Source organism: Phocoena phocoena, chromosome 15, assembly GCF_963924675.1.
Source record: "Phocoena phocoena chromosome 15, mPhoPho1.1, whole genome shotgun sequence".
NCBI lineage: Eukaryota > Metazoa > Chordata > Mammalia > Artiodactyla > Phocoenidae > Phocoena > Phocoena phocoena.
The window spans coordinates 84,369,341-84,385,533 of NC_089233.1; the positions used below are offsets into that span (position 1 = coordinate 84,369,341).

Genomic DNA, 16,193 nt, shown 5'->3' on the forward strand with positions numbered 1-16,193 from the left:
TTAATTTCTCCATCAAATCTGAATGAGATCCTTGCTGGGTAGAGTAGTCTTGGTTGCAGGTTTTTCTCCTTCATCACTTTCAGTATGTCCTGCCACTCCCTTCTGGCTTGTAGGGTTTCTGCTGAGAGATCAGCTGTTAACCTTATGGGGATTCCCTGTGTGTTATTTGTTGTTTTTCCCTTGCTGCTTTTAATATGCTTTCTTTGTATTTAATTTTCGACAGTTTGATTAATATGTGTCTTGGCGTATTTCTCCTTGGATTTATCCTGTATGGGACTCTCTGTGCTTCCTGGACTTGATTAACTATTTCCTTTCCCATATTAGGGAAGTTTTCAACTATAATGTCTTCAAATATTTTCTCAGTCCCTTTCTTTTTTTCTTCTTCTTCTGGAACCCCTATAATTCGAATGTTGGTGCATTTCATGTTGTTCCAGAGGTCTCTGAGACTGTCCTCAGTTCTTTTCATTCTTTTTTCTTTATTCTGCTCTGCAGTAGTTATTTCCACTACTTTATCTTCCAGGTCACTTATCCATTCTTCTGCCTCAGTTATTCTGCTATTGATCCTATCTAGAGTACTTTTAATTTCATTTATTGTGTTGTTCATCGTTGCTTGTTTCATCTTTAGTTCTTCTAGGTCCTTGTTAACTGTTTCTTGCATTTTCTCCATTCTACTTCCAAGATTTCGGATCATCCTTACTATCATTATTCTGAATTCTTTTTCAGGTAGACTGCCTATTTCCTCTTCATTTGTTAGGTCTGGTGGGTTTTTATTTTGCTCCTTCATCTGCTGTGTGTTTTTCTGTCTTCTCATTTTGCTTATCTTACTGTGTTTGGGGTCTCCTTTTTGCAGGCTGCACGTTCGTAGTTCCCGTTGTTTTTGATGTCTGTCTCCAGTGGCTAAGGTTGTTTCAGTGGGTTGTGTAGGCTTCCTGGTGGAGGGGACTAGTGCCTGTGTTCTGGTGGATGAGGCTGGATCTTGTCTCTCTAGTGGGCAGGTTCACGTCTGGTGGTGTGTTTTGGGGTGTCTGTGGCCTTATGATTTTAGGCAGCCTCTCTGCTAATGGGTGGGGTTGTTCCTGTTTTGCTAGTTGTTTGGCATAGGTTGTCCAGCACTGTGGCTTGCTGGTCGTTGAGTGAAGCTGGGTGCTGGTGTCAAGATGGAGGTCTCTGGGAGATTTCCACCATTTAATATTATGTGGAGCTGGGAGGTCTCTTGTTGACCAGTGTCCTGAAGTTGGCTCTCCTATCTCAGAGGCAGAGCCCTGACTCCTGGGCTGGAGCACCAAGAGCCTTTCATCCACACGGCTCAGAATAAAAGGGAGAAAAAGTAGAGAGAATTAGTAGAAGTATGAGGAAAGAAAGAAGGAAAGGAGGAAAGGAAGGAAGGAAGAAAGAAGCAAAGAAGGAAAGAAAGGAGGGAGGAAGGGAGGAAGGAAGGAAGGAGGGAAAGAAGGAGAAAATGTAGAGAGAATTAGTAGAAGTATGAGGAAAGAAAGAAGGAAAGGAGGAAAGGAAGGAAGGAAGAAAGAAGCAAAGAAGGAAAGAAGGGAGGGAGGGAGGAAGGAAGGAAGGAGGGAAAGAAGGAGAAAATGTAGAGAGAATTAGAAGTATGAGGAAAGAAGGAAAGGAGCAAAGGAAGGAAGGAAGAAAGAAGCAAAGAAGGAAAGAAAGGAGGGAGGGAGGAAGGAAGGAAGGAAGGAGGGAAAGAAGGAAAAAAGACAAAGAAAGAAGATACAGTAAAAATAAAGTATAATATAGTTATTGAACTAAAAAATATTTAGAAAAAAAGGACGGATAGAACCCTAGGACAAATGTTGGAAGCAAAGCTATACAGAGAAAATCTTACACAGAAGCATACACATACACGTTCACAACAAGAGGTAAAGGGGGAAAAATCATAAATCCTGCTCCCAGAGACCACCTCCTCAACCTGGGGTGATTCGCTGTCTAAAGGAGGGAAGGAAGGAAGGAAAGAAAGAAAGAACGAAGGTAAAGTACAATAAAGTTATTACAATTAAAATTAATTATTAAGAAAAAGAATTTTTTAAAAAAAACCATGGACGGATAGAGCCCTAGGACAAATGGTGGAAGCAAGAGTATACAGACAAGATCTCACACAGAAGCATACACGTACACCTTCACAAAAAGAGGAAAAGGGAAAAAAATCACAGATCTCGCTCCTAAATTCCACCTCTTCAATTTGGGATCATTCCTTGTCTATTCAGGTATTCCACAGATGCAGGTATATCAAGTTGATTGTGGAGCTTCAATCCGCTGCTTCTGTGGCTGCTGGGAGAGATTTCCCTTTCTCTTCTTTGTTCTCACAGCTCACAGGAGCTCAGCTTTGGATTTGGCCCTGCCTCTGCGTGTAGGTCGCTGGAGGGCGTCTGTTTTTTCGCTCAGACAGGACGGGGTTAAAGGAGCCGCTGATTCGGGGGCTCCGGCTCACTCAGGCCGGGGGTTGGGGGATGGGGGAAGGAGGGGCACTGCGTGCGGGGCGGGCCTGCGGCGGCAGAGGCAACATGATGCGGCGGCAGAGGCAGCATGATGCTGCGGCAGAGGCCGGCGTGACGTTGCACCAGCCTGAGACCCGCCGTGCATACTCCCGGGGAAGTTGTCCCTGGATCCCAGGAACCTGGCAGTGGCGGCCTGCACAGGCTCCGCGGAAGACGGGCGCGGAGAGTGACCTGTGCTCGCACACAGGCCCCATGGTGGCGGCAGCAGCAGCCCTAGCGTCTCCCGCCCGTCTCTGGGGTCCGCGGTTTCAGCCGCGGCTCGCGCCCGTCTCTGGGGTCCGCGGTTCTGGCCGCGGCTCTGCCCGTCTCTGGGGTTCGCGCTTCCAGCCGCGGCTCGCGCCCGTCTCGGGGGCTCGCGCTTTTAGCTGCGGCTCGCGCCCGTCTCTGGAGCTCCTTTAAGCAGCGCTCTTAAACCCCTCTCCTTGCGCACCAGGAAACAAAGAGGGAAGAAAAAGTCTCTTGCCTCTTCGGCCGGTGCAGGCTTTTCCCCGAACTCCCTCCCGGCTAGTCGTGGTGCACTAACCCCTTCAGGCTATGTTCAAGCCGCCAACCCCAGTCCTCTCCCTGAGCTCCGTCCAAAACCGAAACCCGAGCCTCAGCTCGCAGCCCCGCCCGCCCCGGCGGGTGAGCAGACAAGCCTCTCCGGCTGGTGAGTGCCGGTCGGCACCGATCCTCTGTGCGGGAATCTCCCCGCTTTGCCCTCCGCACCCGTCGCTGTGCACTACTCCGCGGTTCCGAAGCTCCCCCCTCCGCCTCCCGCAGTCTCCACCCGCGGAGGGGCTTCCTAGTGTGTGGAAACTTTTCCTCCTTCACAGCTCTCTCCCACTGGTGCAGGTGCCGTCCTTATTCTTTTGTCTCTGTTTTTTCTTTTTTTCTTTTGCCCTACCCAGGTACGTGGGGAGTTTCTTGCCTTTGGGGAGCTCTGAGGTCTTCTGCCAGCCTTCAGTAGGTGTTCTGTAGGAGTTGTTCCACGTGTAGATGTATTTCTGGTGTATCCGTGAGGAGGAAGGCGATCTACACGTCTTACTCTTCCGCCATCTTCCAACCCATCTGTATAGCCCTTTAAAAAAGAGTTTGCCTACTCCTGGTCTAAAAACTTTTTTTAACTTTTAAATAAATATATAATAGAAAATGTTGAATTACACAGAACAGTTAATTTTGTTTCTAAATAAGCTTGAAATTTTAATAAATCTGTTACAAATTTCAGACCCATACGCTCACAGTGAGAGTAGTTATTTGACGTGCGCAGAATGCACATCAAGTTAGGTAAAACTAACACAGGCCCTGTTGGTATTAAAGGCACATGTGTCATTAGTGTGACAGTGAAACACACTGCTCCAACTTCCGTTTATTTCAAATTATTGTTATCACAGCATAAACCAAAATTATATTATCTGCAGTTCAAGATAGTACAACATATAGATCTCATTCAACACATTTGTATTCCTGAAAAAAATATTGAGTTATTTCCCTCTAGATGTTGTTTTAGAATATTTCCATTGGCTCTTTTGACCTAATATGTTTTTTTGTTTGTTTTTTTGTTTTGTTTTTTTGCGGTACGCGGGCCCCTCACTGTTGCAGCCTCTCCTGTTGCGGAGCACAGGCTCCGGACGCACAGGCTCAGCGGCCATGGCTCACGGGCCCAGCCGCTCCGCGGCATGTGGGATCCTCCCGGACCCGGGCACGAACCCGTGTCCCCTGCATCGGTAGGCGGACTCTCAACCACTGCACCACCGGGGAAGCCCCTTGACCTAATATGTTTTTAAAAAACGGAAACTAACCATTACAAATATGACATCGTCTTTGGTAATGCAGCCTGTGTACCTCTGATTTGCCTACACAATTCTTCAAAGGTGCCAATAAAAAAGAAATCCATATGATTCTACATGACTGCTTTAAAAACAGATAGATACCATTTTTAAGTACAAGGAGAGCGTTCATTTCTTACCTTTGTATATAGAGCTGAGCACAGTACATGTCACATAATAGATGCGCATATGGCTGGTTGACTAATACTTTATCAATTTTAATAGAAATACCAACATTATATGGGATTTGAGGATCTGAAGAGTTTTAGGAGGCACATTGGCCCTCTCTGTACTTAGCAAATTCCTCCCTATTCCTCCCTAGAAACACTACATCTGTTCACTCACTTATTCACACTGTGCAAGCCTGCTTTTCCAGGCACTCTTTTTAGGTTCTGGAAATAGTGATGAACAAGGTAGACAAGGTTCCTGTCCCCATAGAATTTTTGAAGTATACTGTACAAGAAGAAAGGAGTAGGAAATAAGAGTGAAGAAAGAGGCAGAGGCTAGCTCATGTACGGCCTTTTAGGCCATGATATAAAGGTTGGGTTTTACGGGCACAGAAAACCTCTGGAGAGGTTCTTTGTTGTTGTTTTTTAATTCAGGTGAAAAGGAGATAACATGAAACTAAGTGTTAAAGAATACAGCTCAATGGCATTTAATACATTCACAAAGTCATATGGCCACCACTGCTGTCTAGTTCCAGAACATTTTCATGACACCCGAAGAAGACCCCATGCCCTTTAGGTAGCTACTCCTCGTTCTCCCCTTACCAAACACTAACCTGCTTCCTGATTCTATGAATTTATAATTCCTGGATATTACATGTAAATTGAATCATATGTGACCTTTTGTGTCTGTTTTCTTTCGCTCAGCCTAATGCTTTTGAGATCATTCACACTGTAACATTCATCAATACTTCCTTCCTCTTACGGCTGAAAAATATTCCATTGCATAGATTTACTACATGTTTGTTTATCTGATGGCCATTTGGGCTGTTTCCACCTTTTAGCTATTGTGAATAGTGCTATTGTGGACATTCTTTTACAAAAGTATTTGTTAAATATCTGTTTTCAATCCTTTTGGGTATATAACTAAGAGTGGAATTGCTGAGTCATATGATAATTCCTTGTCTAATTTTTTTTTTAATTGTACAATTTTTCTTTTTTTAAAAAATTTATTTTATTTTTGGCTGCACTGGCTTCTTCGTTGCTGTGCACGGGCTTTCTCTAGTTGCGGCGAGCCAGGGGCTACTCTTTGTTGCGATGCGCGGGCTTCTCATTGCAGTAGCTTCTCTTGTTGCAGAGCACAGGCCCTAGGCGTGCGGGCTTCAGTAGTTGTGGCACCCAGGCTCAGTAGTTGTGGCTCGCAGGCTCAGTAGTTGTGGCACATGGGCTTAGTTGCTCCATGGCATCTGGGATCTTCCCAGACCAGGGATTGAACTGGTGTCGCCTGCATTGGCCCGCGGATTCTTAACCACTGCACCACCAGGGAAGCCCCCTTGCTTAACTTTTTGAGGAACCACCAAATTGTTTTCCAGAGTGGCTGCATTATTCTACATTCCCCCAGAAATGCACAAGCGTTCCAATTCCTGCACATCCTTGCCAACACTGTTTTTTTGATTCTAACCATCCTAGCGGGTATAAAGTTGGGATCTCATTATGGTTTTGACTTCCATTTTCCTAATGACTAATGATGCTCAGTATATGTTCATGTGTTTGTTGGACACTGGCATGTCTTCTCTGGAGAATTGTTTATCCACAGTCCTTTGCCCATATATTTTAATCAGATTGTCATTTTGTCGTTGAGCTGTATTTTTTGTATATTTTGGATACTAGACCCTAATGAGATATATGATTTGCAAATATTTTCTCCCATTCTGTAGGTTGTTCTTTTTTCCTTTCATGAAAGTATTCTTTGATGCACAAAAGTCCTTTTTTAAAAAAATGTTTTGATGAAGTCCAAATTACATTTTTTTTCTGTTGCTGGTGTTTTTGGTGTCATATCTAAGAATCCATTGCCAAATCCAAGGTCATGAAGATTTACTATTTCTTTTTCCTACGGGTTTTATAGTTTTAGCTCTTACTTTTAGGTTTTTGATCCATTTAAAGTTAATTTTTATATACGGTATAAGGTGAGGTGGATGAATCCAGTTTTATTGTTTGGCATGTGGTTATCCAGTTGTCCCATAACCATTGGTTGAAGAGAATATTATTTCTCCACCAAATGGTCTTGGCACCCTTGCCAAGGTTTCAAGGCACCACCTTGAAACTCAACTGACCATAGAAGAATAGGTTTTTTGCTAGACTCTCAATTCTATTTCATTGCTCTGTTATGTCTATCCTTCTGTAGGTACCATATTGTTTTAATTTAGCTTTGTAGTAAGTATGAAATTGGGAACTGTGAGTCCTCCAACTTTATCATTCTTTTATCAGCGTTGTTTTGCTATGTTGGGTCCTTCCATTTCTGTGTGATTTTTAGGATTGGCTTTTTCATTTCTGCAGGAAGGGCTTGGAATTTTGATAGGGATTGCATTACATGTGTAGACTGCTGCAGGGAGTATTGCCATTTAACAGTGTTAAGTCTTGCAGTCGGATGGGATGACCATGGGATGTCTTTTCCACTTACTTAGGTCTTCTTTCTTTCAATAATGTTTTGTAGTTTTCAGTGTTCAGATCTTTCAACTCCTTCATTAAATATACTCCTTTTAATATGCTTCTGGATTCAGTTTGCTAGTATTTCGTTGAAGATTTTACATTTATATTCATAAGGGATATTGGTCTGTAATTTTCTTGTGACGTCTTTATCTGACTTTGGTAGCAAGGTATTGCTGGCCTCATAGAATGAGTTAGGAATGTTCCCTCTTCTGTTTTCTGGAAGCATTTGAGAAGGACTGGTATTAATTCTTCTTTAAATGTTCAGTAGAATTCTTTGCTGGGAGGTTTTTGATTACTGATTAAATCTCTTGTTGTAAGTATGTTCAGATTTTCTGTTTCTTCTTGAATCAGTTTTGGTGGTTAGTGTTTCTAAGAATTCATCCATTTCGTACAAGCTGTCTAATTTGTTGGCATACAGTCGTTCATAATTCTCTTGTAATCCTGTTTTTGTAAGGTCAGTAGTAATATTCCCAATTTTCATTTCTGATTTTAGAAAGTTTAGTCTTCTGTTGCTCTTAGGCAATCTAACTAATGTTTTATCAATTTTCTTGATCTTTTCAAAGAATCAACTTTTTTCCCCCTTTCTAAATTTAGTTTATTTTAAAATTTGCTATTTTGTTCATCTTGGATTTTTGGCATTGATTTTGATTTCTTAAAATATTGCATTAAGATATTATTTATCTTGACTGATGAATTTTTTTGGCATCCCCTTAAAATTCTGCCCCCAAGGCAAGTGCCTCACTTCTCACCTTAGTCTTGGCCCTGGGGACTGAAGCTGTAGTTGGAGGGAGGGAGGGAGGTTAGATCTGGGGGAGGGGGGAATTGGGGGTGGGAGACAGCGGTGGAAGCAGGGGGAGGCAGAGCCACCAAAAGACTTCCTTAGATTCTCTGCTTAGATGACTTCCTCAAGTCAAAGTTGGGATAACTTCCATAAGTTTGCTCATGAAGCCCCATGGCTCAGATTTGCAGTACTCCAGGAGGTGTCTTCCAGATTTTCTCCTTTTAGGGTTCCATTTCCAAGGACCTCAGACCTAGATAGGAGGGGGTTATACGCTGAGCGAACACTGACATCACGTTTCCCAAAGGACACATGGGTTTTGTGCAAACTCGGCCTTGGGCTGCCGACAATATTGACCTCATGGTTCAGGGCTGTTCAACCAAAGGGAGGCGATGGTGGGGGAAGAGGGCAAAGGTCTAGAGAGGACCCAGTCTCAGAGCAAGTACCTCCCTCTCCTCACCCCAGGCCTTCCTTTTCTTCTCCCTGTCTCACTCAAGTGGCCCTTGGCCAGTTCCAGCTTCCAGACAGGACTCCTGGTTGGAGCCCTGGGGGTGAGTGAAGGGAAGGCAGCCAGCTCAGAGCCATGCCTATGCCTCCTACCATGTGTGTGCCCACGGGTTGTTGCCTACTTGCTGACTGAGAAGTGATCTGTCTCATCTCTTGGAGCGAGGGCAGAGGGAGGAGAGGAGCAGGTAAAACCCAGGTCTTTATTAGCCATAAGACTGGCAAAGATGGTTCTGGGAGGGAGGAGGGGGCCTGAGCCTGGCAAAGGAAGAGTCATGATGTGTGGGATGGACATAATAGCTCAGTCTCCCTAAGGAGGCTGTGAGGAGAGAAAAGTGGGCAGGGCAGGCAGGCTCTGTGTCATCTGGGGTGTCAGTCAGGGTCCTGGCAGGAGATAAAAGACCCACTCAGCTGTCTGTGTTTGCATCACTAAGACTTAACGAAGGACTTTCAAAGAATCAACTTTTGGTTTCATTTATTTTCTGTTTTCTATTCTTTTTTTAAAAACTCTAGTATCTATTATTTCCTTCCTTCCGACAGCTTTGGGTGTAGTTTGCTCTTTTCCTAGTTCTTTAAAGTTATAAAGTTAGGTTATTAATTTGAGATCTTTCTTCATTTTTAATGTATATAAATGTACAGCTGTAAATTTCTCTGAGCACTGCTTTGAATATGTTGCATTTTCATTTGTCCCCAAGTATTTTCTAATTTCCTTTGTGATTTCTTCTTTGACCCATTGGTTAAGAATGTATTTTCACTGGAGAGTTTTACATATGGAGTCAGAAGCATGGTATGATTTATGATTTAGCAAGAACATATTGGCTGCTAAGTGCATAACGGGTTGTAAAAAGGCAAGTATGAATGCTGGAAAGCAATTTAGGAGGCTGTTGAAATTGTCTATGTGAGAAATGATGTTGACACCGTCAAAGGTAGTGACAGTGGAAGTGACAGAAAGTATACATATGTAGAACATATTTTGGCAGTACAATCTGCAGGACTTGTTGATTGATTAACCGGCCAAAAGAAACGGAGCAATCAGGAATTACTTCTAGGTTTTGGCTTGAATAGTTGGGTGGATAAAAGTGACATTTACTGAGATGGAAGGACAGGTTTATTTTTTCTTTTCTCTGGTGGTGAGAGGGCCTGCTGCTGAGAGAGAAATCGAGTTGTTTGGAGAATTGAGATGTTTATTAAAACTATCAATAAAGCAGTGTATATGACATTCTAATGTCCAAAGTGAAGGTCAGCATGTTTCTACATTTGGAAGTCATCAATACAAAGATGAAATTACCTAAGAAGAAGGTATAGATTGAAGTGATAGACTAGGATTGAGCCCCCTATTAAGGGAAGCCAGAAATAAGCCAAGAAAGAGTGGAAAATATGTGCCAGCCAAGGGGGTTTTTAACTGTGGAATGGCACTGAGAAGCTGCGTGAGAAGTACACAGAGATAAGATTTGGTAAAATAACTGGTGATTTTGATAAAAGCTGTCTCAGTGAAATTGTAGGGACAGAAGCTGGACTGAGGGGAGGTAGGTAAGGGGCAAATAAGAAGTGTGTTGAGATAGTAACTCGCGAAAATTCTTTTGATAACGTTCTGTGTGAGGGTGAGTAGAGAATTACATGGGGAGGGCAGCAGTTAAAGAGGAACTTGTTGTCAAAGTCCTTTTTTAAAAAAATAAATAAAAATAAGTGTGGGCTATACACACCAGTAGAGAGAAGTCAGACAACAGGATTCAGAGCACTAGCCAGGGGTATTAGATTGTCCTGAAATAATGAGGCTATTCTGCCATTGGAACATGTGAGAAATCAGAAATGCCAGTACTGATGCAGGTAACATGTTAGATTTTAGGGAGAAGAGACGAGGAAAGTACGAGGTAAGGCCATCCCCTAAAAGGTAAAGAATTAAGGAGGTACTGATATACAGTAATACTCTGGAAATGCGGTGAAGGCAGTTGAACAGGGCAGAATAAGGATTACTGAGCAATGCTGTGTAGCCACTTGAAATATGTAGTCATAGGACTTCCCTGGTGGCGCAGTGGTGGAGAGTCCGCCTGCCGATGCAGGGGACACGGGTTCGTGCCTCGGTCTGGGAAGATCCCGCAGGCCGCGGAGCGGCTGGGCCTGTGAGCCATGGCTGCTGAGCCTGCGCGTCCGGAGCCTGTGCTCTGCAACGGGAGAGGCCACAGCAGTGAGAGGCCCGCATACCGCAAAAAAAAAAAAAGAAATATGTAGTCATAAATTTAAACCTTGATTATACTTCTCAAGTGATGTTCAGGTTGTGGAATGAGGGGTATGAACTAGTGGATAAAGTTGAGGAGAGGAGAGAGGGCAAGAGACTTATTTTGGACTAAGGACTCTAGAATCGGTAAGGAAAGAAGGACGGACAAGAAGGGTAACTAACAGGCATAGCAAAAGAGTGGTGGAGTAAACAGCCTGGGACTACTCTAGAAAGCAGGCTGGGGTGATGATGTTTGAAGTTGAGATTCAGGGCACAACTATGGTCATGACAGGGTCACAGCAGAACGGTTTAAAAAGCTGGGAGGAAGTAGGAACCTCGGTAGGATTACACATACAGCACAGTATAGGAATTAGTATAATGTATTATTTAGGAGTCTTGGAAGTCTGGCCAAGGATAAGGCAAACAAGGATGTGTGTCACGATGGGATTGATTCTAAAGAAGTCTCACAGGGCAACACGGAGTTTCAACTCCTGAGTAGTAGTTAATATTACAGCAGACCTGTCACTGTTTCTTGACATAGAATCCCTGCTACCGTATCAATCAGTAAATCTTAGCTGATGCTAGCAATGGGATAAAGCTAAGATGTGAAGGGTTTTCCTTTGCTTATCTAGACTAAGCAGGCTGTACCACTGTATTTAAATACCAGTAATATCCAACTACTCTGCTACCATGAAGCAGGTAAGTGTGACAGTGAGTGAGGCTGCGTGGTGGTACACTTCAGATGTCTGATTGATTGGAGGATATTTTGCTTGATCCAATGTTCATAAAACAGGAAAATGACTTATAAAGTAAAATAATTGTATAAAATCCCAGTGACAGCATTTATTTCAACTTTATTATATAATTAAAGCAAATAAATGTATATTCATTTTTATACATTAATCTAGCAAAATATATTATTACAATGAACACTAGGGCTTAAAAAGTACTTGTCAAAACAGCCTGCTGCGAGTTAATACCATTTTAATTCTAGATAGACATGTTAACTATTTTAGGCTAGTTAGTGCCTTCTAATACAATGGAGCCATAACTGAATAAATATACTCTCCAACAGTGTGCTGAAAAGTAAAGTACTGATTTACACTCAGGGAAGCCTTTTAAATCAGACTCCTCCCCCTTCTATGCATCACTAAATTTTTATTACTTGTAGTATATTCTGAACTAGTAGTTCAGACTTTTAAAATATATTTTATATGATAGTTTATTAGTTTGAGTATAGTTAACTTGGCAATATTTGTCTCATGCAAATATTACTATAAAAACAAGCCAATTTCTTTTACTGATTGGTTTCCCAAAGCTTTCTAAAAAAAAAATAGTATTGTACAGACAAAAGTCTTTGGGTCTCAAGAGTCATGTTATAGTGACTGTAGGTTCTTTCTCATCCATTAGAGGATATTTCTTTGAATTTAGAGGTTCCTACAAAGGTACTCTTGCCTGGGTGACATGTATTTTCTTTGTAGAGCTACTCTGGTATTCCCCAGCTATACACACAAAGGAATAACTGGATAAAACTTGTTGATAACAACTAGACATCACACATTGTTTCTTTCATGAGCCATGAATAACGACATCAATCCTCTGCGTACATTAAGAAGCTGCTCTTCTTGCTATGGCCAAGAAAAAAAAAAAATCACACTTTGGTAGTTTTACAGTGAAACTTTAAAATCTAATAAAACAGTAAAAAAAAATCAAGATATTAGATATTATGAATAAAGATATTATGTATCAGTGTTCATTCTATCCAGTTCACCAGGGTCCGTTCCTAGATATCTACAGAATTATGTGCTTATTACTGATATTTTAGATGAATTTAGATGATCAGTTGCGAGAAGACCTCATCTTTTAAACCCCATATCAATGAAATTTATTTTTTACTTTCTTCCTTTAAATATTAAATCTATAGTCTGGAGAAGAACTTCAGCAAGAATCAGTCTAGTTAGTTAGCTTTATGTGCTTTAAGCTGAACTGGCTTAGCCACACATCCTGATCCTCTGCTATATATCAGCATACTGGTTCTATTAAAGTTTAATAAAAGTGTATTAAAATATCCTGTATCAAAGATTAGTACTAAAATACATATAGAAATGCCTCCACCTTTGAGAAAACACCAAAGGCATGTTCACTTGGAGAAGTACCTTTAGACACCTTCCCCCCTCCCCAACCCCTGATTGCAGTTGCTGGTCTACTAGACCTTTGGAAAGCCAGCTACTTTAATCCCCAAATCTAAGGAAATGAAGTCTTGTCCAAGTAGACAATAGTTCTTTCTGGGTAGTTCTGCCTGACACAGGACTTCAGAAGACACATCAGGACTGTTGCAGTGCATCGTACTTAGATGCATACAAAGAAATCATGCTTCTAGCTTAATTTTTAAATTTCTAAATCCATCTTTTCTTCCTTAGGAGACGGACTCATTATTTAAATCACCCCTATTTTTCTACTGTAAATTTGCTCCCATTTTAATTTTAAAAACTTAAAGAACTAAACCCCAGTGGGGCTAAAACTGGCTTCTCTCAATCCAAAAAGAAAGAAGAAAAACCTGTGGAAGAATTTCCCATTTAAATATATAAAAGCATGACTGATCATTCCATTTGAAAAACCCAAACTAGATAGCTGATTTACCATTTCCTTAAGAAGTCTGTCTTGCAGCATTTTCATGTTTTCTTTCATCAAACACATCTGTGAATAAATAATTTCCCCCATGAAATTCACTATAAAATTTTCACAGCAAAAAGACAAGTTAGACTGACTAATATTGAGATTATATATAAAAATATAAAATTTATACCTCAGATGTAAAAATAGTTTCTTCATAATCAGTGTTGTAGAAGACATTCTTTTCCAATGAAGCTTTTAAAAGGTGAAGTCTAACAAATAAAATAATGAAAGTTACCTTTGTATTTTAGTTAACAAATTAAATTGCTATAATATAGTATATATAATTTTAATTTTAATTATAATAAAATCTAACGTTATAGATTCTAATCATTGTCATACTAACCTCTGCTGTTCACTTTTATGATAGGCACTGAACTTCTGAAATACCTTTTCCCAAAAGCCCTAAATTTCAAAATACAAAACTGATTATAGTATAATTATGACTAAAAATTAAAACTTAGCAGAATTCATTTATATTATTCCTAATTTTAAAAACTTGGCTATACGCTAAGAATATTGCAGATGTCCTATACTCTTTCAGCTAAAAAAAAAATTGAAAGCAAACTCTTTCAGACTTTCTCCTTTATTATCAGAGGTATTCATCATAAACTTTATATATATACTTACTGAAGTATAGTTGATTTAGTGTTTCAGATGTACAGCAAAGTGATTCAGTTATACATACATATGTATATATATTCTTTTTCAGATTCTTACAAGATATTGAATATAGTTCCCTGTGCTATATAGTAGGTCTTTGTTGTTAATCCATTTTATATATAGTAGTTTATATATAGTAGTGTGTATCTGTTAATCCCAAATTCCCAATTTATCCCTCCCCCGCATCATAAACTTAAGTCTGTATTTTTAGTGTATGTATATGAAACTAACTAAAAATCTAAGATTAAATTATGTTCTAAAAAACAAAAACATTTATGGTGTGGTCTACAAGCAGAAGGTTAACAGAAGTTTTCCTGAGTGTAGCTCTTTAAAAATGAGGTTTTAAAATTATTTTTAAACTCTTAAAAGCACAAACCACAAATTCCTTCTCCAAATCTTTTAAAGACTGTGAATCTTTTTCAAAATTCTCCAGCTCCTCTATGATGATGAGTTGGAATTTGTCAAGTTTTTTGATCCTATTAAAGAAACAAAATAAGATTATTTTTTTTAATGATAGCACTTATAGCACAGCACTTAGAATATTTCAGAAGGGACTTTTAGCACAGACCTATACTCCTGAATCTGATGGTCCACTGTTTTTATATGTTGTTGAGCCGTTTTCCAAGACTGCTTAGTAAAATAATCCATCATTTTGTGGCGGATCTGAAAAATACTCATTTTTAACTTGAAAAATCTTTACAAAATAATAATCTAACCAAGACTATATTAAGGCCAAAGCCTTTTCCATGAAATATAAATGCCTAAGAAGAACTTAGAAAAGTGAAAAATTAAAAACTCAGTGATCTCAACTGAAGTGTTAATAAATTATATAAGCTCAGTCAGAGCAGGGCCTAGTTCCACCAGGAAGGCTCTGAGTGAGGGTTGGAATTGGTAATTATTTTCATAAGTACATGACATTCTACATTTATAAAAATGCTAGTGATTATAATTCTCTTCAGGAACACAGCATAAGAGTCACACTCAAAGTTATTTATTACCATTTTTCATAAAAACATATATTCGCAGCTAGTCACAGATGTGTAACACAATATATGAATCAGGGCTTCTCTGTTTAGATGAGACTGACCTGGGATAAATCAAATCAAAACAAAAGAAATATACAGAATCTTAAATAATTTCAGATTTTACCCATGAAGAGATGATAAAGGCAAAGAAGAGATAGGGCTGATAACCTGTGCAGAAAAATATCTTAACAGGAGGGCAAAAAGAACTGCCTACTCTAAATATGGGCATGTGAGAAAAAAATAATAATTAAAAATTATTTTATGAAGTGTTTTTGTAAACATCACCTCGTTGGAACCTCAGTAACTAAGGATATATAAGTACAGAACTGGTGAAACAAAGTGAAATGGATTTCTCTGAGGCTGCTCATCCTCTATACTTTAATAAAGTACCCTCAACAAGCAGTCACTGCTGTGGAGATTAAAGAATGTATTAAAAAGACTAGGCATAAAAAGAAAATCGTTCAGAAAAAAAAAAAATTCACAGAAGACTCAAAATGTTAAACTGAAAAGGAAAATAGGACAAAGAGAACCCATAGAAAAAGAAAGAATACAGGTAATGCACAGATTTTAGAAAAGGAACTGGGCTCATGAGATAATAAGGCTTTTCGCCTAGGAATCATTCCAATTTTTCACCAGTACATGAGGAAAGGTGAGTTCACGAAGAAGTGTTTTGTTGCCAAAGGGTCAAACTGACAGTCTAGTAGAAAGTGTGCCATATTGTCATGTTATTGGGTGTAAATATAAATCATAATTTAAAGAATGACAACTCACATGAACTTTCCTCCTAAATTCTGTATTGAACTCCTCACACATCGTCCCTATACCTGAAATTTCAGTTTCCCAGTTCTCCCCAGGAATACAAAAGTCATTTGTTGATAATGGAGATATACTTTCAGACACTAAAAAATGAAGACAATCAGCCAAAATTAAGATATGCATTGTTATAAATTTAGCATTATTTGTCATGAGGCTGAGAACAAATCTATCTTTAGATTCTATATGTAATCTAAGGATTATAAAATCAAAGACAGACTTATTTTTCATTTAAAATATTATTTTGACTTAACTAAAAAAACCTTCTAGCATGGGAATTAAGGCAGAAACAGTAACATTAAAATAGAACATACTTGGACTGATTTTTTAAAAAAAACTAGTTCTTAACTACTACATTATTAACCCAAGTATTTAGTGACACACTCATCTATCAGTAAATTCATACTCTAGTAAAACTTGTCTGTGGTAATCAGTGATAGAATGATAAGGGAGATTTATGAGTAAAAAGACCCCTACTATAACATTATTCAGGTAAAGTGAACTTTGTGATAAAGCATTATCCTTCTTGGATTTATACAAAGTT

The 16,193-nt window shown here is 39.7% G+C and overlaps 1 protein-coding gene across 1 annotated transcript in view; it reads right to left on the bottom strand.

Moving 5' to 3' along the window:
* Positions 1 to 12,028: 12,028 nt before the first annotated feature.
* Positions 12,029 to 16,193, bottom strand: part of SYCP2 (synaptonemal complex protein 2) — a 57,679-nt gene continuing 53,514 nt past the window's right edge. The window contains 7 exon segments of the mRNA XM_065893320.1: positions 12,029 to 12,103; positions 13,116 to 13,172; positions 13,282 to 13,360; positions 13,495 to 13,553; positions 14,188 to 14,287; positions 14,380 to 14,474; positions 15,608 to 15,735. Of these exon segments, the coding sequence (XP_065749392.1) occupies positions 12,029 to 12,103; positions 13,116 to 13,172; positions 13,282 to 13,360; positions 13,495 to 13,553; positions 14,188 to 14,287; positions 14,380 to 14,474; positions 15,608 to 15,735 (593 nt within the window).